The sequence below is a fragment of the Lichenostomus cassidix genome, chromosome 3, assembly GCF_008360975.1.
Source record: "Lichenostomus cassidix isolate B80296 chromosome 3, HeHo_3.0, whole genome shotgun sequence".
NCBI lineage: Eukaryota > Metazoa > Chordata > Aves > Passeriformes > Meliphagidae > Lichenostomus > Lichenostomus cassidix.
This window is the reverse complement of record NC_139483.1, coordinates 53,349,201-53,376,670: the sequence shown is the minus strand read 5'-3', so window position 1 is coordinate 53,376,670 and position 27,470 is coordinate 53,349,201. Positions and strand designations below refer to the sequence as shown.

The 27,470-nt window shown below is 36.2% G+C and overlaps 1 protein-coding gene across 3 annotated transcripts in view; it reads left to right on the top strand.

Moving 5' to 3' along the window:
• SCAF8 (SR-related CTD associated factor 8) overlaps window positions 1–27,470 on the top strand; it is a 153,118-nt gene that overhangs the window by 41,863 nt on the left and 83,785 nt on the right. For 2 of the 3 annotated variants that reach the window (XM_085055799.1, XM_085055798.1), the window contains exons 13-20: window positions 1,824–1,924; window positions 3,535–3,648; window positions 4,290–4,446; window positions 5,624–5,754; window positions 6,747–6,891; window positions 7,401–7,481; window positions 8,090–8,311; window positions 8,953–10,669. In XM_085055799.1, the coding sequence (XP_084911925.1) occupies window positions 1,824–1,924; window positions 3,535–3,648; window positions 4,290–4,446; window positions 5,624–5,754; window positions 6,747–6,891; window positions 7,401–7,481; window positions 8,090–8,311; window positions 8,953–10,655 (2,654 nt within the window). In that variant the 3' untranslated portion in view covers window positions 10,656–10,669. Of the gene's footprint in view, window positions 1–1,823; window positions 1,925–3,534; window positions 3,649–4,289; window positions 4,447–5,623; window positions 5,755–6,746; window positions 6,892–7,400; window positions 7,482–8,089; window positions 8,312–8,952; window positions 11,348–27,470 lie in introns of those variants that run through there. The other variant, XM_085055797.1, reaches the window with a different exon arrangement.

Genomic DNA, 27,470 nt, shown 5'->3' with positions numbered 1-27,470 from the left:
CACACTTTGAACACTTTGATGGATATCTTAGAAGCCCATGTTTTAAAACATTTACGGTGTTTTTAAAATAGATTTTCAGAGGAATGTACTGCCAAAGCAGGTGGAATTTGCTAGTGTAAGGCAGACCATAATGGTGGCATCTTAATAAAATATTCAAAAACCAAGTGGATTTCAGCCTGTGCACTGCTGTCATTTACATACTAAAAAAAAAATGGTGGTAGTAAGGAGAAAAATAACTTCCTCCACATAGTTGCTTAAATCAAAGGGAATGTATTTTGAGAATTTAGCTTTGTTTAGGTAGGTTATAAATTGTTCCTGATGTAGTTTTTCATTTATCTTGTCTCTTAGAACTGTATTGTTTATCTGACAAGATAAGCAGCTCACAACTCATTTTTGTAAAGAAGAGTATTCTGTTCACATTAATATTTTATGTTGTTCCAAGGTGACTTTGGGGACTGTACTGGAGTTTAGATGCTTTTTTTTTTTCCCATCTTCTCTGGTTTTTCACATGAAAAGAAACAAATCAGTTTTAGGGTGTAGATTTGTCCCAGTAGTCCACAAGGCAAGGAGCTATAATATGAATGGCTGGGAGTTGGGAGACAGAGATGTTAAGTAACCTCGTGAACAGCTGCAGCATTTGAGGTTCTGTGAAGTGTAAAGGAGATATTAAGGAGGCTAAGTGAAGCGTGGAAGCTTTGGGGTGAGGTGATTAAATTAGTAAATAATTCACCTGACTAGTGTTCTACTTCATGAAATTTGTTTAGTGACAGCCATTATTGTTACTTGCTGAGATCTGAAGAATTATTTCACAGAGCTTAACACCATGAGATACAAAAGGGAAATCTATAAGCATGTAAGGAGCAGCTTTTGTCCAAGAGAAATCTTACGACTGGTCATTCTCAGCACTGCAGAGTGCTGATGTCAATTGAAAATATCAGTTGACAGAGGAATACATGACTCTGGTTTCCAGTTTGGTGCAAGAGGATTGGTGCACAAAGGGGATATGATGTGTTGAGATGGTGATGAAGAAAGAATGTTTCCATGGTTAAGCAGAGGGCAGGCCAAGAAATCCAAGTTGCACACATAGATGGGGCAGTATTTGGGAGACAGGAACTGGAACCATGTACATATGGGAGAAAGAAGTCTTAGCTCACGTCAGTGAGTGTTTATGTTTGGCGAGGAGGATGGGTGGACATTTGAAAGGCATTTGCAGGGATCTGGGCTTGTGGTGGAATTGACAAGAATCAGATCGTGGACATCATCAGCTTGATGGGCCTCAGATAAGTTTATCTTTCTGGGTTATTCCCCAAGGTAAATTAATAGTATTGTTGCTATTTCTTTTGGGTGAAAATGCAGTACATAACACTGCACTGTTAAGTTCCATCTGTAATACACTTTTAGCCACTTAGAACTTAGTTTTACTTTGTTAAAATTGACTTCAATCCTAAAGGCATGTTTTTTTCAATGGAAAGTAGAGGAAAAATGTTTTGGTTTTTTCTGGAAGTAATTTATAATTCAGTTTACCTTAGCTGATAATCTACAGAATTTTATGGTTTTATTGCTATTAAAGTACTATTTTGATTAAAAGAAAATGGAGCAAGAAGAATGAACACTTGTACTGGATATGTTTGGTGTTGCTTAACCCTTTAACATTTTTGTTAATATACTTAATCTCTATATAGTAAGTAATAGATTTACTATTCTTGGGTCTTTATCAGTGATTTATGTGTTATTTTAAAACCTTTTACGTTCATGCTATATATAGAGTATTTCAAAAGCTAACGTTCTAGTATTTTGATTGATGTGAATGTGTCTCTTGACAGTTTGCAGTACTACTCTTTGGGTAGGTCAAGTAGACAAGAAGGCTACTCAACAAGATTTAACGAACTTGTTTGAAGAATTTGGACAAATAGAGTCAATTAATGTAAGTAAGTGTGTTGCTATGCTTTTTCAGGAATTATAGGCTAGAAACTTAAGCATGCTTATGCCTCTGAATTCCTTATAGCTGCTTAAACTTGTATTGAAGAGACTTCTCTATCACAGCTCAAAAGCTGTGGCCATAGTATTTGCTGCCTGGTTTCAATCTATTCTATTTTGAAACTCTAAAGACTTCATGGTAAAAAGGCTCTTCCTAAGCTCTAGCAATTTATGCAGTTTTTAAACCAAGGTTTAACCAAAAAGTTACAGTTGTTCTCATTTAGCGGCCTAAGAACACCTACTGATGTGTATCCACATTGTTCTTGGTTACATTCCAAACAGCAGATTCCTTAAGTAGAATCCTTCTCAATAAAACATTTAGAAGAAAAGAAATTGTATTGTAAACAAAAGTTTATTCTAGAATGTGACAGTTAAAAGGATGCTTATAATCAGGAGATACAATTCTTATTGTTTAGAGTAATTTAGATTTAGGTGTCTAGAGTAGTACCTCCGTTGCCTATAATTCAGCTTCAAGAGAAAGTATTTTTCTCCTAAAATAGCATGTAAAATTCTACATGAGAGAAGTCTGGGTTTTCCTCTTGTTTCAGCAGTCTTAAAATGCATCTTGTGCAAATTCATTCATTTCAGATAATATTTTTACTGTTTTCCTGTCATGTTAATATATTCAAATATGTAATTAATAAGGAATACTTATCATGGCTTTAGGTTACCTTTTAAAAAGTTTCACAAGTAAAAAAACCAACCCTGTAGCCAGGCATTTAAACCTCATTTTGATTTGCAGGGACTGATCAATTAGGGAAAGTTCAAAGGAAAGTATTGTAACAACCATAAATGTTCCAGTGCCTGTTATAATTTAAAGGCAAACCATACTGTAGATAGTCCTACACATTCCACAAAGCTTAAGTACCTAGGATAACAATGTATATCTTAATGCAGTTCTTCTAAAATATGTTTACAATCTGTCAGCTTACATGTTTATGTTACTGTGTGCATTTAACAGTGTAAAAGCACACCAAGATTTTTAACTAAAACTGATATAAGCAATTGTCATACATAATTCGTAAGCTTGCAAAGATTGCATGCCATGTCATACAATACATAAAACATGCTATACATCCATCCATCCATACATAGATACAATAAAACATTAGAAAAAAATCACATTCAGGAGTGAGGATTCTACCCTTCAAAAGTGCAATATACTTTTAATCACTACTTTGCTCCTCTGTGGAAGGTTATTGCTCAGCTCACAGAGAATTTGGAGCTTAAGAAAAGGTATCAACCTCTGTTTTCCTGAAGTTGTCATAATGTAGCTCCCAGGTTATTTCTGCTCTGTGTTGTTCAAATCTTTCATGTCATTTTTAACACCCATTCTTCAGCTTGCTGCTGCTTCTTGAAAGTGTTAAAACTGAAGTAGCCTGCCAGTGACACTCTTAAATTTTCTTAATGTCTGAACTTGTTACTATGGCTGATTAAGGTAGCAATTGTTTACACTGTAAGCCTTTCCTTCTATAGTATTAGTATTCAATTAGTGTAGTTACATAATGTGAAGTACTGATTTTCCTACTTTCTAAAACCACTGCTGTTTTTCCATAGATGATTCCCCCAAGAGGATGTGCTTATGTCTGTATGGTACATAGACAAGATGCGTATCGTGCTCTTCAGAAACTTAGTTCCGGGTCTTATAAAATTGGATCCAAAATTATTAAGGTAAGGTGATTTTAATCTAAGGATGCTGTCCGTTTCAAATACAATACAATTTCACTATAATGATTTCTCATTTAGCAGCTGTTCATTCAAATGTGCAATGTGGAGAAGAATGAAGCAGTAAGGTGTAAATTGCTTTCTCTGTGTAAAATGCAGCTTTTAATAGTCAATATGAAAGATAGCAAAATGACATTATGACTTGATATTTAGGAAATACTTGGAAAATAGTTTATGTACGTACAGCATAAGTCCTGTACCTGACCATGTGAGTCACTCAATACTAGATTTTATAATATTTTTAGAGTTAAGTATTTTATTAAGTATTGTTGGTGGTTTTTTCTACCTTCTTAATGGTTTATGTTAAGTCCTTGAAATACTGTATTTTTAATTTCCCCAGACATATATGTCAGGATTAATGTAGAACAAATTTAAGCTTTCTGATGTAATAGTCTTACACATACCTGTTGCAGGGGCCAAGGAAACTTCCTGCAGGTTCATTTAAAATCCAAATATTGTTAAAGCTTTTAATAAACAGACACTAAGGAGTGATGTGCAGTGACAGAAACTTGAAGGAAAAAATCTGAAATATACTGTTCCCAGGTTATATGATTTAACCAATTTGTCCAATTGGGTTTTATTTTCAGATCGCTTGGGCTTTGAATAAAGGTGTGAAAACAGAATACAAGCAATTCTGGGATGTGGATCTGGGAGTTTCCTATATTCCATGGGAGAAAGTGAAATTAGATGATTTGGAGGGCTTTGCTGAAGGTGGCATGATTGACCAGGAAACAGTAAATACAGGTACAGACATTAACAATTCAGATAGTTAGAAAATGTGTTTATTTTGGTAATTGCAAATTCTCAAAAAACTTAATGTTTAGGAAATGCATGCTCTTTTTTCATTTACATAGATTTTTTGAGCTCTTTGTTTACAAAATAAATGACACTGTTCTAATGAAATCTAGGTTGTATTTTTAGATTAATAGTTAGTTGATTCTCATGACATTGAGGAACTGGTGACAGAGTAATTAGTAATTAGTTTAGGCCAGTTAATAAAGGTTAGCTTATATTAAGGGTAATGAACTTTTTGTGCACTGGTATGTGAAATATTAATTTGTGTAGAAATTGTTATCTGCTTGTGAATAAGGAGATCTTATATTCAGGTATAAGACTTAAGCTGAAATCAGAGCTTGTTCAGATACGCACATCTTAGTAGAACCTAATGGTATGTTTTCCATAAAGTCAGAGAGATAGGAAAACAAATAGTGTTAGACCTGATTCTGAAACCCAGTTGAACAGTATGTTAGGTTTGTGAAAGACTTACTTGTACTGTAACTTCTTGAAACTGATGTAGCACCAAATAACTTGACTATACTGCAATAAACAGTAAATTAAGACTTTTATGGTAGTGACAGGGATCCTTCAGGTCAAAATGCAGTCTTGCTCTGAGTGAAAATTGAGTGTAAATGACAGAAATTAAAATGTGTAACATTACTCAAATACAATCGCCATGTTGCACTTAAAGTGCAAAACTTCTTGAAGAAATGGCAGATAGAAGAAATGGAGGTTGGGGTGAGATTTGTTTAACATGAGGATTCTTTCTCATTGTACAATTGCTGTGCAATAACATAGATATATTGGCTACAGGAGTTTATAGAAAACAGGAGCACACTCTATCTTGCAAATTGTTAACAGAATAATTGGTGAGAAAACTTATCAAGTTTTGAAAAATCAGTTTGTATACAGGCATAATTAAACAGCATTGTAGGTAGATAAAGATATTTTATATTCTTTAAAATATGTAATAATAAATAATTGCACTTAGTTCTTTTCATAATAAGTTTGAGGGCTCTTTGTGATTAATCTATGTAGATACTAGATTCAAATGTATTGTTTAAGAAGGAAGAGGACTTTTTAATATTTGAACAAAAATAACATATTAATTATCTTTTTGTAATAAAATACATCATTTTTAAAGAATGGGAAACAGCCAGAAGCTCAGAAGCTGCTAAAGAAAATACGCAAACGACACAGAGTGCTACAGTTGATAAGAGTACTGTTATTACAACGCAGACAGAAGCTTACACACAACCAGTCACTATGCTGCAGGTTGGTATTGTCTGAGTTTGCAAAAGCCCCACCGAACTGATGGGCAGACTTTTATTCAATGTAGATAAACTTTAATGCTGAGTTTAAGTGATAAAATATTTTTTTAAGCCCTGCATCCATTAGTGTTCATATCTGAAACATTTTAGAATAGAGCCAGTTGCCATGGTGGAGCATAATTGGTCGTTTCATGCAGTTGCTTAATACAAAAGTTTTTGTATTTATTGTATTAGTGTTTTATCTTTCCAAACGTGTATAGACATTTCCAGTTCTTGAACTGACATAAAATTATATGAATGTTAATATATTTGCCTTTGCTCAAATTGGGTTTTGAGCTTTTTCCTCTTCACAAAAACCGTCTTCAGTCTTCTTATTTCAGCTGTCTCCTAATGTACGCTGTGATCAGTATATATTTGAATATACGTGTATATTTTGCTTTTATACTGCTTCTAATTACATCATTGTAAATATGGTGCACTGTAACAATGCATAGCTCAAACAGAAGTTTGAGAAATATTAAGTAATTTTCAGGATTTCATCGGGATTATTAGCCTTATAATTACACACACTAAACTAAATTTTCCAGTACTGTTCTAAAATGTGTAAGTTTTTGTAATGAGACTAGAATTGCTGTTTTCAAAATGCTCTCAAATTGCTACAGTATCTACATTTTTCTTCTTTTTCTCTCTCTGCATTTCTGCATTCTCCCCTCTGTGTTAAGTAAATTTTAATTCTTGAATAGATGTAGTGTTAAACTGTATTTCGTGGCTATCTGAGAATAAATTAAAGATAATAGAGGATTCTTCCAGTATCCTTGTTTGCCTGTAGTGTACCATTTCAAAATGCAATCTAATTCTTCAGTGTTTGAAATATATACAAAGCATTTGGTACATTTAGTGCTTAATGTGAATTGCAGTTAGATCAGTTCATCCCTTTTAATGTTCTTGAATTCCATTAAGTATTGAAGCAGCTTGTTTTTCTTTCCCTGAAAAAAGATTCCAGTAGCTCCAGCTGTGCCTGCTGTCAGCTTGGTTCCACCTGCATTTCCTGTCACAATGTCTGTCCCGCCTCCTGGTTATAGCCCAATTCCTCCTCCACCCTTCTTGAGAGCAAGTTTCAACCCTTCACAGCCACCTCCAGGTAAGTCAGTAAAAATGAAATCTGTAATAAACATAGGAGGTTCATATGTCTCTGTGTACATCAGAGTTTTCTGTCAGCTATGTTTACTGTCTGAGTGAGCTTGCCTTTGACTCTTAAATTTCATGGTAGATTAAAATTACTTATATCTAACTTAGTATTATTTTTACCAATGTATTCTGTTGAGAAAAGAAATCACAGATTTTTACCTTTGCTAAAAACTAAAATTTAAAAACACTTAAAATCAATTTCCTTGCTTTTGAAAAGTTTGAAACTCTTAGTTTTCTTCTTTGGATGGTATTGGCACAAATCAATTAAAGATGCACCTGCAGATCATCTGTAGTGAAGGTGGGGTTGTTTCTGAAAACAATAACCACAGCTGCCTCTTCCCATTAATCTTTGTTTGCTAGTGTTCAGTGGTGCAGCTTTTCAGGATAAATAATGTAGGCAATCTTTTACTGCAAAAGTTTATTTGCTTTTCATGTAATTATTCATCATTTTTTTCCATATAGGTTATATGCCTCCCCCAGTTCCACCTGTTGTCCCTCCACCTGTTGTCCCACCACCTGTTGTCCCACCAGTTGTTCCAACACGTAAGTTTGATTCCTCTAATAATTGTTTGTGTGTGATGAAAAGTTTAATTGGTTTATATACTCCTTGCTATTTAATCAAAAGCAAGTTTATCCTGTGTGATGTAAAATAAAAACACAGCGGTTGTTTAGCTGGTTTAAGCAGGCATTGAGAAAAAGACTTAGAGAGCTTATAAAGTAGGTTGAAAAATTATACCTAGCGTGGAGTTACTGAGAAAAGTTATGGCAAATTGTTAATTATTTATATGCATAGTTCCGTATTGGGACCTCTCTAACACATGTAGCTGTTACTGGAGCTATTTCCTCTTAGTTACTGATTAATATATCATTATTTATTTTAATTTAACATTCTAACTGTATTCATTAAGCATTTAAAGATATGTTAGCGTACTGATTGCTTAGGTTTGCCTGCAGCTCATGATCTCTAGAAAAAAGCCCTAAATATTACATTGCTGATTGAGGATAAGAAGCTTGTTATCAAAAAATGTACCACTGAGGGTAATTAATTTAATTTCTTTTGATTTATCAGCCTGACTTCTGCCAAACTAAATTTGATAGCTTCAGTATATGAAGCTACATTACTGTGATACACTTCCATTATTTCTCTACAGCTTTAGTTCAGCCTCCATTACCAATTGCACAAGAGACGATGAAGGATGTTCCTTTTACTAGCCTTGTTCTACCAGTTGGCACAGTTACTAGCAATCTGCCTACTCCAACATTATCTGCTGGAAGTGTTTTTAATCCCCTGCCAATCAACAAACCAGAATCAGATGACAAAGGATCACATCTTACAGACCTTCAGATTTCTTCCAATGAAAACAATAGATCTGGTAAGAAATATCTTCGTTGTCTGATATGACCGCATACGGGAAGTATCACACCTGGAGTGATTTTTGCAAACCATAGTCCATTGCGCTAAACTACAGAATAGGAAGTTTTGGGCTGGGTAGGGTATCAGTCTGCATTTAATTTGGGGAAGTGATGAGAACCATCTTTGTCTTCATCTGATCATTGATTTCTTGCAGTTTATGCTCAAATGTGTTTTTCTCATAGTCTTGAGAAGTAAAGCTGAGTCTGGGAACACATTAGAAAACTTCTTGAAAGTGCCTTTTTATTACATGAGTAGCAATAGAAAGGAGCAGGAGAGGATAGGATGCTATAAAATCTATAGAATTTCATCAAAGATTTTAATAGTTTCGTTGCATAAATTGGGTGATGGCTGTGGGGTTTGTCACTTTTAGGCTGCTGTATGGTCTTTACTATGTAGAGACATCAATTTCTGTGGCATAATGTCTTATATATCACCAATGCGATGGAAATAATATATATTCATTATAGAAACTGGGACAGACCTTGTCAGCAGTATCATCACTGCATGCATTACCTGAATATGGATTAAGCTACATTTTGTTTTGATTGCTGTGTGTTACCCTGGTATTTTCTGTTAACTGTTCTTGTTGCTTCATTTTAGTGCAAAGTGATGTCTTGAGTAACTCTGGACTTGTTGGAGGAGTGCAGCCACCCAGTGTCGCAAGCAATTCTGGGCTTACTGGAGAAGGGCCACCACCCACTGTCTCAAGTAGCTCTGGACTTGCAGGGGGAGTACAGCCACCCAGTGTTTCAAGCAGCTCTGGACTTGTAGGGGGAGTGCAGCCACCAACTGTTTCCAGCAATTCTGGTCTTGCAGGAGGAGTGCAACTACCTGCTGTCTCCAGTAGCCCTTCTCTTGCTGGCGGGATTCAGCCAACTAATGCCTCAAGTAGCTCTGGACTTATGGCTGGAGTGCCACCACCAAATGTCTCAAGTAGCTCGGGGCTTCTAGCAGGAGTGCATCCACCCAGTGTCTCAAGCAGCCCTGGCCTTCTGGCAGGAATGCAGCCACCCAGTGTCTCGAACAGCTCAGGAGTTCTGGCGGGAGTACAGCCACCGAGTGTTTCAAGCAACTCTGGGCTTCTCATAATGCCACCACCCAATGTTTCAACTAGTTCTGGACTTATGGGAGTGCCACCACCAAATATTTCAAGTAATTCTGGACTTCTGGCAATGCAGCATCCAGCTGCAGTTCCAAACATGCCTCATTTAAATATCAGTAATCAAAGAATGCCAGGAATGCCTCTTATAGATATCCGTCCAGGCCTAATGCCCCATTCACCTGGACCAAGGTTTCCATTAATGCAGCCAGGACTGCCCCCACAGCGTAGTATTCCTCCTCCCGCAATCCTCGATCCATCTCTTCACCCACCACCACCTCGAGGTCCTTTTCCTCCAGGAGATATTTTTAATCAACCAGAAAGACCTTTTGGAACGCCAGGAAGACAAAATATCGATAGCATTTCTAATCCAGAGAAAAGACTAGCGCTTGGAGGTGATAACATTCAACAGGAGGGAGACAGAGATTATCGCTTTCCTCCGGTGGAAAACAGAGAGAATCTTAACAGACCATCTCCAGTGGATGTCAGAGATTCTGTTGGACGACCACCAGTTGATCCAAGAGAAGGTATAGGAAGGCCTCCAGTAGATGGAAGAGAACACTTCGCAAGACCACATATAGACATGAGAGAAAATTTTGGAAGACCAGGTATAGATAACCTTGGCCGAAGAGAGCATTTTGGTTTCAATTCAGACAAGCACTGGGGACAGAGAGGAGATTATGATGAAAGAGAGCACCATGCCTTCCCTATTTATGGTGGCCCTAAAGGCTTCCATGAAGACAGAGAGAGGTTTCGGCATGTAAACTATAGGTTTGATGGTAGAAGTGGTCCCAATTGGAATAGAGGATTTGAACAAGATGCTCACAGAGATTTTGATGACCGCAGAAGACCCTGGGAAAGACAGAGGGATAGGGATGACAGAGATTTTAATTTTTGCAGAGAAATTAATGGGAACAGGTTTGGAAGAGACAGAATGTCAAACAACTGGATCCCGCCTCCACATCCACGCGTTTTTGAATATTTTGATGGGGCCACTTCTCAACGCAAAGCTGATAATATGCCCCAGGTAAATGGTGAAAATACAGAGACAGAAAGTCAGCCACCAACTGCACAGGTGCAGGATGATCCAGAACTTTATGAAAAACTGACATCTTCCGTTGAGATAAACAAAGAGAAGAGTGACACAGAAGCTGATATAGAGAGTGAACCAGTGGTAGAAAGCACAGAAACTGAGGGGACATAATCATCACTCAGTAGGTAAAAGATACCTTTTGTAAAGTTGTCATCTCTCTGTAATAGATAAATGGCTGACTGGACCGTAGCAGTTCACTTTTGTCTGCCAGAATTAAGTTAATCTGATGTTCATGTTCATCTTTCACTTAAATAACTGTACAACTGACTTGTATAGAACACTGTTTTTAATTTGAACATGGTAGGTAATTGTTTTTTGCTTTTGGTTTGTTTTTTTTTTAAATATTATTTTATTTCTTTGGTAAAGCATAAAATTGCCCCCAGTTGCTTTTAATTTCACAATGATAAATTAACAGCTTGTCAAACAAAGACTTCCTATGGAAGAAAATGGAAATTTTTAGATACTACCCTTAGTTTGGCTATCGAAATTGTTATACTTGAAAAGAGGTGCTGGTGTATCTTGTCCGTGTTTTTAGGCTGCTGCAGAATTTTAAAGTATAGATAAAGCTGTGATATTTTATGTTCCTAAAATTCGGCAGAAAAAAATGGCCCATGTTACTTAAGGAGCATAACACAGAGATTAAAAGTGATTTTGTAAAATCTACACTATAGTCTCTGTTTTCTCTAAAGTAAGTGTTTGTGATTTGTTCCTCGTACTGCAGTGGGTTTAAAAAAGTAAAAAGTACATTTTAATGTTGGGTGCATTTTGTTTTTAGATGCCAATAAAGCATATTTGTTTGATAACAGTGTTCTAGGTATTGTATTTTTTTAAAAACCTGCAAGCTCTAAAAACTTGGAATCAGTTATTATATGTGCTTAGCTAGTTGTTGCAAAAGGTTTATATTACTTTTGTAAAACCAATGCAACAGTTATATGTGCAAGAAGCATATGGTTTTTACATCAAAAGATCATGCAGTCATATTAGTTGATGTAAATAACATGTATGTAAATATCTGTATAAACTGTTTGTAGATACCACATTTTCTGTGCGTGCCTGTGTATGTGCAAGCACTCACAGAATGTTGTAGGCAATTCAATAAAATTGAAATTAAACTAGGTTGTGAAAATTTGCCTTTCACCTTCTTTAGGTAGTAAGATAAAACTTATTTCACTGCAGTACTGTCAAGCTTGTATTTATCCTCTCATGCACATTGTTGCAATGTTTTTACTACCTCTAGAAGATGGAACATATATACTGTAAGAATATGCAGTAGGATTCTAGCTTACTTTTTAAAATGCAGTTATGCATGAAGCCAAAACTTAAGCAAATACTTGCATTTTTCTATTTTGTAATATATTTGGTGTTCTGGGTAGATAGTGTTTGAGTACTTTGTGGTTAATCGATTTTAATGACTCAAAGTTCAGAAATGTTGCATGAAAAGTAAAAAGCTGTTGTTGATCTAAAAGCCCTACATGTTTTTAACAGAAATAAGAGTTGGGGGGTTGTGTTTTGATGGAATAACGCTGAAGTTGAACCTCTTTTTAAATTGTTGAGATGAATTGGCTTGAATTGACAGCTTAGGTAAATTAGTAGTGCTATTCTCTCCTGTTTCACCTACTTTGCTGCTTGTGTATCCTTTCAATTGATGGTGAAAGATTAAGCTGTAGGATGATGTCAGATTTTCAATTTGTTCCATTCAAGTGCATTTCACCAACTTCTTTCAAAATAAGTTTTGTTGAAATTCCGTGTCTGAAAGCATCCTTTCACTCAGTTTTAAGAAAGTGGTTTTTCTCTTGCATAATTATATAATAGGGATAGATACTGTTACATGAATGCCCCTTTGGTAAAAGGACCATTTTTAGCTCAGATTAGAATTTTGATCTTTAACTTTAAAGCATTAACATGCAAGTTTTATTTCCCCTTCTGCTTCCCTCAAAGGGGTGAAAGTATGAAAACATCACATGAGTGTAAAGCATTAGCTTGCCTTTGAACCTAGAAGCAAGTTACATGTGTGTGTTGTCCTCTTCCTCTGGAAGGTGGGGTATTTTTTCATGCTATGTCATGGTTCAGTTTTTCAATCACAGGGACTTTTATTCTGGATAGTAAACAGCTTAATGAAGGTAGCCCTTGGAAAGAGTGGACTTAAATGAATTATTATCTATTGTGCAACTAGTAATCATTAGGTATGCATTAAATAACTACTTTGTAATGGACCTTGCTGATGTGTTTATTACCAGAACGTGTCTTGGGAATTAAGATGAACAATGTTTAAGGTAAATGTATCCTCATGGGTAGTCTCTGGCTCAAAGAATTTGACTGATGCTGCTGCACCACCTACTCATAGTGTTCTGGTCAGGCAGATTTGGTTGTGTGAAAGTCCAAAAGCACAAAATAGCTCTAAGGATATTTTATGAACTTAAGGGTTTTTATTTCACTCAACATATTCAGTTTGAAAAGGCTTCAGTCATAGACCACGGAAATAAATACTCAAAATCAAACACATATTGGCAGTAGCTTTACTTTTTAAACATTTTGTTCAAAACCTCCTTAGAACTGGAAGTTAATCTGTTGTTCTTCTAAACTGGGACTGGCAGTGTGCCAAGTTGCTCATAGTATGATTTAGGTAAATTACCAGGTGAAAGTTGTTAAACAATTAGGTTGGTAGTGGTATAGAACAATGTATTTAATAAACCTATTATCTTTGTTAATATCTTTCAAACATTAATAAATTGGCTACTGTACATATGTGTTACACCATCAATTTCTAAACACTGCTTTTTTATAGAATAAAAGTTTGTTGTACAGTCTTCAGTTGCATCATGTTTACAGCTAGAACTGTTCTATTTCTTATTTAATTAATGTAGCATGCAAACATATACTACCAAAAATAGCCACGTTTAGAAACTTGAAGGGACTTTATATTAGCAAAACAGTCTGGTTTCTGTATCTTGCCAGTAGGAAGTTTTAAATGTTTCAGAGCTGGAGTGAAGACTTCCCTTTTTTATTGTAGATTAAGCTGTCATAAGCCAATGTGTGTACTGAAAGGAGCTGTCCTGTCATCCAGACCAATTCTTTGATGTGATTCATTGGAGTGACTTGTAATTTTTGCTGATGCAAAGGAGACAGTGAGAATGGGACAGAAAGAAGATGGGGCCCAGGCATTGGGGCAGCAGTTCTGGCTTATGCCTGTTTAAAGCTTGCTGTAGTGATGAAAGGTTCTGGGTTTTAGCAACTGAAGAACCTGATATACAATTCACATAAGTAACAGATATATTGAAAAATATTTCAGGTAGCTTTGCAGGCAACACAGTGTATTTAGGCACGCACATTTACATGAAAGCTTTATGCATCAGTAAGTTGTTTGATGTATTTACCTTTTTAAACAGGATGTGGTTCTGATCTTTCACTGTTGTGCATTTGAGTAGAACACTACATCCATAAAGATGAAATGTAGCCTTTGTCTGCTATAAGGACATGATTTCTTTGCTGAAGCCTTTTTCTATGAAATATTGGTACACTTTCTTTTTATATGTGGTACTTCCTTTTATTACAGACTATGGGGAATATATTCTGTTAGATTCCTTTGCTTCAGTAGAGCTCTATACCAAACTTAGAGCCACTTTGGTGATTTAAATGACTTTTTGAAGTTAAGGAACTTTTAGCCTGACTTAAGTCAAGATGAGAATATTGTAATCAAGGCTGTAGTGTGGCATTCACAGGCGTTACCTAAGCACCATTTGAAAATTATAAAATAAACTTATGTATAGGAAGCTTTTATAAGCCAAGCCAAATTGTTGCAGAGGTCTCTGAATATACAGTTTGAACAGTTTTGAACATGTGCAAGGATATTTTCTGCTGGTCAAACTGAAAGTACTCTTTTTCTTGACTTTTTCATCTAACTCACATCATCAGGTAATTTGCTTTAAAACTGGTAGAAGTGGGTTGTAAATTTCATTCTCTGTGTTTTCAGTAATGTCTTGAAAAATAATATAATAATAAGGGTGACTTTTTTGTTGCTTGATAATGGGAGCTGAATAGTCAGAATCATTAAGTAGTTTGGGTTGAAAGGGACCTTAAAGATCATCTAGTTCCACCTCCCATGCCGTGGGCAAGGACACCTTCCACCAAACCAAACTGTTCAAAACCACATCCAGCCTGGCCTTGAACACTTCCAGGGATGGGGCATCCATAACTTCTCTCGGCAACCTGTTCCAGTGCCTCAGCACCCTCCGAGTAAAGAATTTCTTTCTAATATCTAATCTAAATCTGCTGTTTATCAGTTTAAAACCATTGCCCTGTGTCCTATCGATACATGCTCTTGTAAAAAGTCATACTCCAGCTTTATAATTTTAAAACCTATTCAGAATATCAGGAGTAATGAAGAATAACTGGGACAGATTTTTGTTATTAATTCATGTTATTAAAAAATCTTTCCCTTTTTTGTTATTGTTGATCCAGGTAATTAAAGGATATTTCTTTCTCTGTTGTGACATCTGCTGCTGATTCTTTTGAATTTTGCAGTAGTCACATTTTCCTTTCAAGTATTGAGCTTCCACAACTAGGCATGCACTGTGAAGCCATTTACTGGTAAAGATGAGAGATTGTTTTTAAAGGCATAAGACAGGATGTTCTTTTTTAATTTGAAGCTGCTTATTTGAACAGGAATGGCAAAAGCATCTTTCCTTGTTACTTGTCTTATGTTTTTCATTGAAGGGTTGTCCTTGATATCAAGGTTTCCTTGATAGTGATGTTCACTCCACTTACTTGGTACAAGTTCTTTGGGTGCGCAATAAACATAATTTAATTAATGTATGTACATGATACCTCATAGTCAAGAAAAGTCAAGTAGAGCTACTAAAAGAAAATTCATGACATCTCTGACTAATGACTTCCATATAGGATCTGAAAAGTGATTCTTGTCAGTGATGAGAGTCTGTTAATAGGGTTTTTGTCGAAGTTGGTAAGCTGTAAAACTGTATTTGCCATTATTCTTGTATTCCTGTCTTGCACAAACTTGATGAAAAAGGGTTGTCTCATTGAATATCCTACTCTTAGTATCTTTGAGATGCTCTGCTACCAAAGATTAGAGAGGGGGCAGTTCTAGTGATCTAAGCACTCTTAAAAATCAAGAGGTTGTTAAGATATATTGTACAGTTGCAGATAAATATTTGTTTTCCTTCTCAAAGAGTTTAAGATGCACATTTCAGCACTTGCATAGTAACAGTGATACTAGTTGTGTCACTGGTTAACTAATCATATTCTGTACTCTGTCGTTTTTCTTTTAAAGTCACTAGCACTAATTTTAAATTTTCTTATCTAATGAAATCCTTTTAAAGCCCTCAGACAAGGGACTGTTTTGTGCTTTGCAAAAAATAAAATAGTTTGGTCAGAGAGCATTTTAACTTGTAAATAGGCTAGTTGAAGATTTTTTTCCTTGCTAATTTAATGTTTTAATGCTGCAAAATTTCTCTGGAATAATTTTCTGTATGCATAACTGTGTCATAATGGATATGTGCTCACATTAGCATGTGTCAAGGTCACAACCATATTGATTTATATACTAGAACATTATAATTGTGTGAAACCAGTGCAAGAAATCCTTATTAGGTGAATAAGTGAAGGGTGTTAAATGGACATAGAATTGTTAACTCAGATGTAGATTGGTAGGATTCACATAAGTCATAGTTGCAGGGACTTTACATCTGAATGTCACTTCCACACTAAACATAGATCTCATTGTAATTAATGTAGCTTTTTCTTGATAACAGCAGGACTTAAGCAGAAATAATTTCAGTGTATAGAGCCCTTTCTGAAAATGCATTCACCTTCATCTAGTCAAAGGAAGCCCTGTCTCTGCCACTTCAGTTGATCAAGGGAGAAAATACTGTGAATTTATGCTGTTTCTGAGGTAATCACATCTCATTGAGCAATGCAGTTTTAAGTGTGCCTTAAGTTTTTCCTTCTGAAAAGGACCATGTATTTCGAACTTCAGACAAAAATGTAGGGAAAATCAATAAATTTTTGTCTGTATGATTTTAAATGTAATTTTGGCTTCAGTGATTTTCTGGAAGAAAATCTTTGTCATTTCAGTAGTGTAAATACATAAATACCAAGTGGACATTCAACTTTCAAAATGTTTACTGGAGGTTGTAGTAGTTTATCTAGTTCGTTTTTTTTCACGTGCTTGCATTACGTTATTTTGTCAGGCAGTTCTGTCACAGAATTCCTCTTACTGCAAGTTAGAAATACCTTTGAATTATGTCATTCAGTTGCATAAGTGAGATGTTTAAATCTAGGACAACCATAAGTCTTTATCTTGAATCTCATGGATTTTTTGTACAGTATGACTACCAATGTAGGTAATTCACTATTGAGAACGCTACTGGCAAAGCTGTGATTAAAGTACTGAAAGCTAGTTGAAATGCTTGTTGATTGTTTTATAATTTTGCTATTTATTAAAAGCAAAATAATGGCATCTCTCAAATTCCACGTTGATTAAAAAACACTGTATTAAAACTATGAATTTGGAGGGCTGAAGTTCTGCGAACTGATAAAAAGAGTGAGGCACCAATTATTTTTGTTAGAATGTAAAACTTTGAAGTCATTAGGATAAATGTTATTTCTACAAAATATTGGAATGTGATTTTTAAGTTTTGTGTGCATACTGCCTTCAGGTTCTGTGTGTGCACTTCATACATGCTTTTTTCCCGTAATCCTCATTTCATGGTCAGAAGCACTGTGGAAAACAGGAAGGTGGCATGAAATAGCATATTCTAGTAGACACCAGAAATACTATACAGGCTGGATCTATATGTAAAACACTGGATAGATAATGGTTTTTTTCAGTGGCAATAGCTTGTTAGCCTAATTTGAAATGAGAAAAGATGCAGTTAGAAAGCATGAATCAACCATTCTTTTTTTTAGATTCAGTGGAAGTTAATGCATGCATTCTCATTAAATATTCACTAATTAACAAGCAAGCAAGCATCCAAAGATTTTAAGTACTGAGCATTTTTTTAGTGTTGCTTATACCTCAATTAAAAATGCACACCCCTTCACCCTGTCCAAACAATAAAAAAAAAACCCCACAAAACTCAGGTAGGTTTAAATATTTGTAAGCTTACAAGGTTCTTGGAAGTACAACTTGACACAGATGTTAAAATACCAATTTGGATATCTTTAAGTAGTAAATGCTTTGCAACCCAGCCAAAAGTGTGGTGAAGAACTATGTCACTTGCAAGGAGTGTGCTAAACTCAGGTGTTGGTGTAAAATCCAAGATTATTTTATTCCTTGTTTGCATTATCTCCCAGTCCAAATACTGCCCTTGTTTGGGGTTCCGCTCTGAACGCTGATTAGAGGATCTTCTGATTAATGCCCATGTAACCTGTCCATTAAGTGAAACATCTGTGTATTGCATCACTGTAATACAGACACAGACAGCTAGTGAGCTGTTGGGAGTGATGCTGTTTGGGGCAAACATCACAGCAATGAAAAAGGGAGATTACCAAATTGTGTGAATCACCAATCCCAAGCATCACTATTGAGGAATGTCTACTTAGTACAGAGACACTTAAAAGTAATCAGTAATTACCTCAGTAGCTAAAAGGGTACATTTCACAGTAGTATCCCAGTTTTACATGTGCTGGCTGCAGTATCACTTGCTTTCTGCTGTCTCTAGAAAATACCATTTTCTTGATTAAGGTTATTACATTCTTTCATGTTATTGCTAGAGACTTTAAAATAATTCTGCTGCAATCTAAACCTGTATGTGGTATACAGCCTCACTCGTTTACCAGGGGTCATGACTGTTTCATTAGGTCCAGGATTTCAAACTCTTTGTCTTGGGTGTCTCAGTTTCTTCTTCAGCAGCCTTTAGAAGAGCAGGTGATAGAAGATATGGTTCTAGTTTCCTTGATTTTTCTACTGCTTTTAAGCCCAAAGCCTTCTAGGGGATAACTTCTCTTCCTTTCAAATTCTCTTCTCTGTGCAGGGATTTATGAGCAGTCAGCCCTAATAAAGATTTTATTGGAATTCTAAGAGTATGATGGAATAGACTGTGTGAAATGTCTGAAAAAAACAGAAAGTACTATACTTGACTTGTTGTGTGCTAGGAAATTCATAGAGTGAAAGACAGCAAGGAAATTAAAGCTACTTAAATGCATTGGTCTTATATTCTGGCTCTCCCAAAACAATTGTACTTTCTAAGTAGATCTTTTCACTGTAGCATGTAGAGCAGCCCTTTAATATGTGGTCACTGTTCTTGAAAATCCATTATGTCCTCTAGCTTTCTTTTTTTCATCTGCATACTGCTTTCTTGAAAGCTTATGTCTTATTTCAAGGTCATTTTTTTCTTAAAAGGATTTTTTAAAAATGAATGCTCTAGGTTAATAAAGTTTTCTTACTTCATTTTAGAATGTGCTGCCTAACTCTCCTCAGTAAATTTCCTTCTCAATGTAAAGTTCTTACATTTCTGTATAAACCAGATTAGAAGCAATGAATGACATGTAAAAAAACCCAAAAAACAAAAAACCAGAGAAATAAAAATGTTATTGAAAATAACATATATTTGTCATGATAGTCTGGTTCTACCATGTTCAAGAATGTAACTAAAATGGCATTTTTCACATGTTGCAGCAGATTAACCTTCCTCCAATATCCAACTTGAAAAGCTGTGCACAAGCTAGAGCAGCCTCAGTAGCTGTCCCATGCAACTTACACATAGTAGTGAATACCAAAGCCTTGAATTTCCCTTCTCCCTTCCTCACCTTGTCACCAGATATTCTAATTTTTCTTATTCAGAGTGAAGAAATTTAACCAACAAATTGTCTGAAAACTGTGAAGAATTTCACTTTTCCCACCTTGGAGAATTAATTTGTTCTAAATGTCTCTCATCTTGATACATTAAAGTAAACGAACATAAATCCGAAAGTAACAAATATGTGAAAGCGATTTTGTAAATATTTTTATCATTTTAGAAAAAAAGTCTGCTAAAGAACTGGAGAAGTTCAAACTCATGGACTCTTTTACCATCTGATTGGCTTTTTTAAAAAACAATGTATTTCAAAATTACATTTTCTTAGTGGCCCTTCTCGAGAAATTTCATCCTTGTTCTTTTGTCTCACCTTTTTTTTATTCCCCCCAAAACTGGAACCTTTTAAGCGTTTTAGAATGCAGCTTTGAAATTACACATCTTGTCTTACAGTAACAATCTAGCATGATTGAGCTACATACCAAAGACAGGCAATACATTTAAATTTATTATTGTGGAATTATCTGTGTTTTTATATATCCATTTTACAGACGCTTATGGAAAGCTTAGCTGGAGAATTTACAATCTACGCTAGGAAAGGAACCACAGACTTCAATATTCACTTTTTCTTTTCTCATACGTGTTACACTTAAGGTGTTCCTGCAGCTGACACGTGCTTGTCTTCCACCTTTGCTGGTTCAAAAGAGTCAGAGTTAGATATAGGGGTGTTCATATACAGATTTAAATGCACATCATCTCTGAAAATCAGTTGAATATTTAAAAATCTAAATATTAAGTTGGGATTCTAAATTTAGCTTGCTATGAAACATTTGGTTGGTTACACCAGTTTGGTTTTTTTTTTCACTATTTGCTGTTCTATTTTTTTTAAGTGAATCAAAATATTGTTGCATATATAATAAAGGTTCAGTCTTGGTGGTTGATTCTGTTATGGGAGAATATGAGGTTCCCAGTTTTATACTATAAAACAAGCCAGCCAATGTCTAGTTTTATACTGTAGGAAATGGTGTGCTGGTGAGCTGTGACAGGCACAACCTTAAGTACCCTGACACTTGCTGGAAAAAAAGTCAACCACAATCTCAGGCTGTGAGGTAGCACAGGGAGTGCAAATATGTCCAGGCAAACTGCTGTGTCTTGCCAGATGCACAGGCAGGTGCCTTGAGAGTAGGATAATATTTAGCCATATAGACACGAGGCCCCTGGTCATCCAGGGATCAGAATTGTCTTTTCTACCTGAGCCACAATAGTGGTAGTACTTAAAGCAGGCAGCAAAATAGTCTTTTTATACTGAGCTTTGCCACATGGTTAATATTTCTAAATAGGAGAAGTATTCAAAGTTAGTATGTTTTTCAGAATAATAATTACTGCCAAATCAGATTTGTGAACCAGGTGCTATACTTGAAGGGAGCCCAGTTACGAGCAAGAAAGACGAAAGATGATAAAACCCCTGTAGGTGCTTGTTTGGATTGTTCTGAAACAGAATTGTATCTAAAGATACTATAGGCAGGTGGTTCCTACTTCAAGGTTTCACTTGCTGGAAAAAGGCCAGAAGTTAATTCTGAAACTTTACATGGTCTGACCTTCCAAAATACTATCAGTAGATTGATACCTCAAATACACCATACATTTGCATTTGTTTTCCCATTCCTCATGTAGTCTTGACCATGCTAGGTAACAGCCAGCACAAATGTGCTACATCTCATTGTCATCACTGTTCCTAATGGGGATGTTCTTGGGTCTCCTCCAGTGCACTTTTGAATCCTTCAGATGTCATTGTTACCCATTTCTAAAGGCAGTGAAGTAGGAAATTCAGTGTGTTTTCTTTAGGCACAAAACCCTTTACTGGACTGACAAAACACTTCCCCAGTTTTTATTTTCACCCTAATTTCTTTTCTTTGGCAAAAGCTCTTTGCAGGGGGCATTTCAAAGCCGATTATTATGGTTTCCAGTGTCTTCAGTCTGAAAGTGAAGTTTTGAGGGGTTTTGAAGGAGCAGTTTCTGTGTACTTTTACTATTCTTCTATGCTTTTCCTGCCTACATAGAGCAGTGGTGTCTAGCCAGCCACTGCAGCCTACTTTCTCACCTTAAGAGAGAAAGTCCACTGTTTCCCCAAAACATACTCACACTTTGTGCCAAGAGCAGCTTCTCAGGTTATGTGCAGTGAGGGGAGCATGCAAAAAGAATAAGCCTGCCTTTCCAGGACACCTTATCCACTTTTTGAGCCCTTCTTTGCAGCAGGCCTCTGGATTTAGGAAGAGAAGAATAGCAGCTGGATGAGTTGCTCCCCTTGTTAACGATCATCTGTACTGGTGCTCAGGGACCTTATATGAATTGCAAGGTCAGCAGCTGGTTGTGCCTTTTGTGAAGGGTGGCCCCTTGTGACATGTTCTGAACACTTGAAAAAACAAGCAAAGCCCTAAACTCTACTGGCCCCAGTGCAGTACAGGAATTGCTAGGTCTTGCCTATGGCGTGTGGCAAATGCTCCCTTTCACATCACCTTTTTCTGTCACTTCTTTGAAAATAATACTATTGCTTTTCCACTATTTAATTCTCTCCTGCATAAAACAGAGCTTGATGAATGCAAAAATGGTGGGAGGAGTTCATATTTCCTGCTCATGGATATGGTGAGGATCCTATACTCTGCATCAGAGTGCCATTAAATTTGTTGTTTTCTAGTGGTAAAAAATGTAACAAACTTAAAAAATATTTCATGGATTATGGTATTTCTAGAAATGAGCATGTATTTTCTGGCTATATAGACTGCAGAATAAGAATTTTGAAATAGTTTCTTTTTAATCTTTTGCCTTTTATCATTATTCTTTGTATCCTGTATACCTGTACATTGATTCTGTGTACAGTGTGCTCCTTGAAAAAATGCATTAGTACTTTATTAACTTCTCTCAAAAATTATATTTTCTGCAGTTTTTTCTATCTGAATGTATCTCTACCTAATGGACTTAGAGGAGGATGCAAAAATGAGCAGGGAAACAACAGCAGAGGAACTGAGAAATCTGTTGTAGAAGGACTGAGGAGTGATTTGTGGGCAAGAAAACGAGAGATCTTTGAAGCTCAACCACCTTACCTGTGGTTATTGATGTAATATTTTATTCAGCATTCTAAAATGATGAACACTTTTGTAACCAAATCCATAGGAAGTAGCAAGTTGTCAAGTGTATTGTAGGATTTTTCTTTTGAGAGAATATCTTTTTGTGAAAATTGAAATGAAACTGTATGTCAGCTCCTCTCACAAAGGTGCAAATGTTGCATGTTCTGAAAAGTTTTCTAAGCACTTGCTGATTGTATTGCTGATGCAACAAGCCTGAGATTTGATATTCCTTTCTTTAGTGGTATGGTACAGATTAAAAATGTTTTTAGAAGTGTCAGCAGTGACCAAAGGAAGATTACCGTGGTTTTGAAGAACTATGAAAATGAAGGATTTGTGAGGGATATTAAGTGAATTTACTGGGATTTATATATGTTTTCACTTGGTTATTATGTAGAATTGGTGCCTTACTTCCCGTCTGCTGATGAGGGTTAATACTGTTATACTTTGCCATTTCATTTTGCTTTTGGTAATTTCAGACATGCAAGAGCTTTGTTTATGTCAGCTTTGCAGACCATGAAGAGTCACATGGAACTCTGTCAGCAGTTAGGAGGAGTCCTGTAAACTAAGGAGAACTTATTGCTAGCCATGATGTTTATGAAAATTATGTTAAAGGAGAAAAAAGTGATTTTGAAAGCAAGAAATGCTGAATGCTTTGTTTATGAGAGTAGGGTGTCATCTTTAATTTGATAGAAACTATAACTAGAAACAGCTGAGGTAGGTGGTAGGAAAATATTTGACTTACTTTTTAAAAGAAAAAAAAAATCAGTGACCAGTTCCTTTGCTAAAATCTGTATGTTTAGGCTATTTGTCTTGTTCTCATGAAAAGGAACAGAAAACTGAAATCTAACCAAATGCTTCAAAGTTTTTTTGAAAACTGCAAGCAGACTTAAGCAACTATCAAGAAGCTCTATAGAAGCCCAGCAACAGTAATTTGCAACCTTTGAGCCAGGGACACTACCCAATAATAAATTTTCTTTTTGTAGTTTAAAATCTGAAAGGTTTTGCAGATATTTTTTGAAAGAATTTTTTGCAATAAATTTTGAAAACTCTTTTTTTACTCTTGCTTGTAGTTAAAATGTTTTTTTTTCCCTGGATTTTGCTTGTACTTCATTAAATTTATTTCCCAAGCCTGGTGACTTGCTGCTGTGAAACCAGCAGAGGGTGCCCAGGACATGCATAGTCGTGGCTGTGTCCTCCCAGCGCTCTGTGGTGCAGCTCTATGGAAACCAGAGCTGCTGCCGTAAGCCCTGTTCAGGTGAGGTACTGCACATCTTCAATACCATTCTCAGAATAATTCACTCTTGTGCCTCAGTGCACTGCTTTTACTCAATTCCAGTGTGTGCATGCTCACTGGGGCAGTTTTCACCCTCTATTGTACACTAGTTGGATTTTGTATTTTAGTTTTTTCACACTGATTTGTACTCAGTGCATTTAGAGGAAGCCAGTTTAGAAGAGAAAGCCTTACAATGTTGAAATGTGACAGGCAATCCCAGAAAGCTAGATATTTTCATGGGATAACCTTCATGAGTGACTAATTTTTTATTCATCTTTTTATTAAGATCCTTCCTGGTTCTTCCCTGAAGTTTTCATTTCTGTTTTTTCCTTCCCATACTACAGTGAATATATTTTCATTGTTCAAGAACAATGCAATTGTAGTATTCTCTGCAGGTACAGAGTATGGGTTAAATTATTATGTTCTTTACTCTGAATTAAAGGAAGGAAGTAAAGGTGAATCTAGTTTTATACTTTTCGGGGCTTTTACAGTATAAATATTCTTTCAGTTTTTACATGGACATGAGGTTTGTCAAACACAGATTCAATAAGCTGTTTTTTATACTGTTGCTTAAAAAGAAAACAAGCTAGTAGATTTTTTCATTGCATCTGTTAACAGAAATCCTAATTTGTCCCAAACATTAGGAAAGAGGCTTTTTTCCAGTTTTATTTATATCAGTAAAGAAAGAAACTTACATAAGACCTTTTTCTCTTGTTAGAGTCAGTTGTGTGAAGAGGGGTCACAGAGTGGTCTCCATGTAGCAATACCCAAATTTGATCCCATAAGAGTTACACTATTTGATAGCTGCTTGAATTACCTTTATCATGGTAGCGCAGTAGGTCCAGCACAAACCTCTGGACAGGTCTGTGTGTAGAGCCAAGGGTAGCATGTGTCATTCATAACCTCATGTTGTCACTTTTCTGTCTTGGATTCTACTGCTCCTTTATCAACTGGCCACCATCTTATGGAGGGCGTGTCAGTAAATCTCATGTGGTCTGTTCACCTGTAAAGAGCTCTACTTCTGCACTCCTCCTCTCACAGCAGAGGGAAGGAAAAGTCTCCCAGCTTCCAGATTTCTAGTTCAGGCTATCCAGCTCCTGGTGAGATGGAAGAAAAGCTTCATTTGAATGTTCGGTGCATAATGACTGGAGAGGTGGCAAGAGGGATGGCTTCAAAGACAGCTTGGGTGGAGAAGCACAGCAGCCACATTCATCATGGGAGCATAAAGGCTGCTCTGCACAGCCGAGTCAGGGCAGTAAGGAGATGGATGGGCTTTTGTACCACCACTCTGTTCATGTGGCAGATGAAGGAATACTTGTGGCTCTAGCAAAGAAAACCATGTTGCACATGTAAAGCAAAAGATAAACTTCATTGTATAAGTGACTACAAAACATATGGAAATTAGGTCTCCAAATATTGTTTGCAAATTATGACTGCATATAGATTCAAAGGGTGAGAACTGAAGATAATTTAAAATTGTCACTTTGAAAATAAGATACATAATATCTATAATTCTCTTCATAAGAAATCAAGATCTGAATATGTGTTAAACTAGATCATTGCTAAACAAATTTATATTGATTATAGTATATTCTCTCATAAAAAAATATAGTGGTTCTATTTCATTCCAAATCAGAATATTTAGGTGGTCATTTTAGTAATAATAAACCTTGCTACAGGGCAAAAAACAAAACAAAACAAAACAAAAATTACCAATGGAAAACTAGATTAAATAAATTATCATAATACTCTATCTTTTGTCTGGTTTAAACAACTTGAAAATAAAAATTTAAATAATTTCAACTTAAACAGTCTTTCTAAAAGTAATCTTAAGTTTTCATGTTTTATGCTGCCACTGTAAATGCTGGACAGGTTTCCTGCTAGGGTTCTAGGCCCCCATGTCAGACCACAGCACCAAGAGGTGCACAGGTGCTCCATGTGCTTCATGTGCCCATACTGTGGATGTGGCTGCTCAGCAGCTGTCACCCTTGTTGGGTACATGGACTGTACTGGAAAAAGGCTGTTGGTTGGGGCATCCTGCTGGTAACACCAAGGCTGAGGGTTCAGTCGCTCTATCGGCCATTTACTTAAAGAGTTGGACTTGATGATCCTTGTGGGTCCCTTCCAACTATGAATATTCTGTGAATCTGTGTGAAAGTTGCTGTAACAATGGGGTGGGAAAGAACAAGGAAGTCCTCTGTCCACCTCTTTGCTGGCCAAGTAAATGCAGGTGCAGAAAGCTCTCATTCCTGTCAGAGCAAAGTACAAGCTTTTCTTGGGATTTTCCAGGGGAGGATACACTGCTGGGTGAATAGTATCTGTTTCCAAAGGTCAGCTTTATTAAAGATACTTCAAACATCAAGAAAACAGTTTTTTTCACATGCTCATGTCATTAGGCTATGGGCCACCCATCCTACTGTTGCTCATCCCCAAGTGGGCATCCCTGTAACAAGACAAGTTAACTCCCAAAGGAGTTGCTTGAAACAAAATCTCAGACTCATCCTATTGAGAAACAGCTCTTTGGACAACTTAGGAAACCTTGGAAAAACTGCTGCTTCTCATTTTATTTTATAGCTCTCCTAGCTTTCTTTTAAGATGGTTGTAAAAATCTGAGTGGCCCAGGAGAAATCCTAGTTTCATTTGGAAGTAGTCAACAAAATTACTCATTGTTATATCCAATTCTCAACCTCCAACATGGCAAACTTTTTACTGCCTAGAAATAGGATGAGGTTTTGAGAGCAGGAGCTGTGTATGTCTTCTATAAAATGTTCCTAATTTTCACTGTTACTCTGAAAATTTGTGCTTGCATGTTAAAGTATGAAAGGAACCAACACAGAAAACGGTTTGCATCACTCAGGTTTTTGTGCTTATCAGGGCATTGCGATTCCCCATTGTTGCTCCAGGCATGTTCTTTATCCCTAAAAAAAATTTCTTATTCTAAAGCATGTCTTAAATACTCAATGCTGACACAGCTAGAGACACTAGCTTACATTAATTCAGAGACCTCTGTGGAGTTATGATAGAAGTTGTCCCTGGACTGGCAAGATGTCTACCTCACCTATTTCCCAATTTCCCGCTGGATGTCAAATGAAGCAGTTGGTAATTTCCTGAAACACATGGAACTGTCAACTGTAGTGTCAGGAGCAGATGCTCATCCTGCTCAGCCAGCTCTCTGAGAGGGTGAGGAAGGCACCCCTCAAACTGACCAGAGAGCCATGTCCAAGTGGTCACGTCTGACTCACAGTCAGTACCCATCCATACTCATTTCAAGAGACCATAAAGTTAGTTTTAGTAATAAAAAAAGTGTAAACAGGTAGATAGGGAAATAACCTTATGGTAGGATTTAGTGAAAATTAAGTATTTATGGTTTGATTAGATTCTCCTCTAGTAAAGATAGATTCAAAAGTATTATATCATTCCTTGTCAGGGGGCAGGTCGATGTAAAAAAACTTGTGACTAGTTCCTGGCAGTTCAAATTACGCTACAGTTACAGAGCAGATAGCATGTTTTTTCCCTTTTGTCTCCTGTGTAAGTGGATGAGATGGATGCTGCTTTGGTAGCTGTTGATTGCACATCTGCTTTGTGTATCTAATGTCTCAGTAGTGACCATCTGAAAGCAATAATTAAACATTACTTTAATATGTTGTGTAATTTAAAGCTCTCCTACCTTCTTTTCTACCCTTTCATTTCATCCTTGACAGTCTTCAGGATCAAAACACATTGGAAGAGGTCGAAGGGCAACACTGCCAAAAGGAGAAAGCATAAAAATAATCCACTG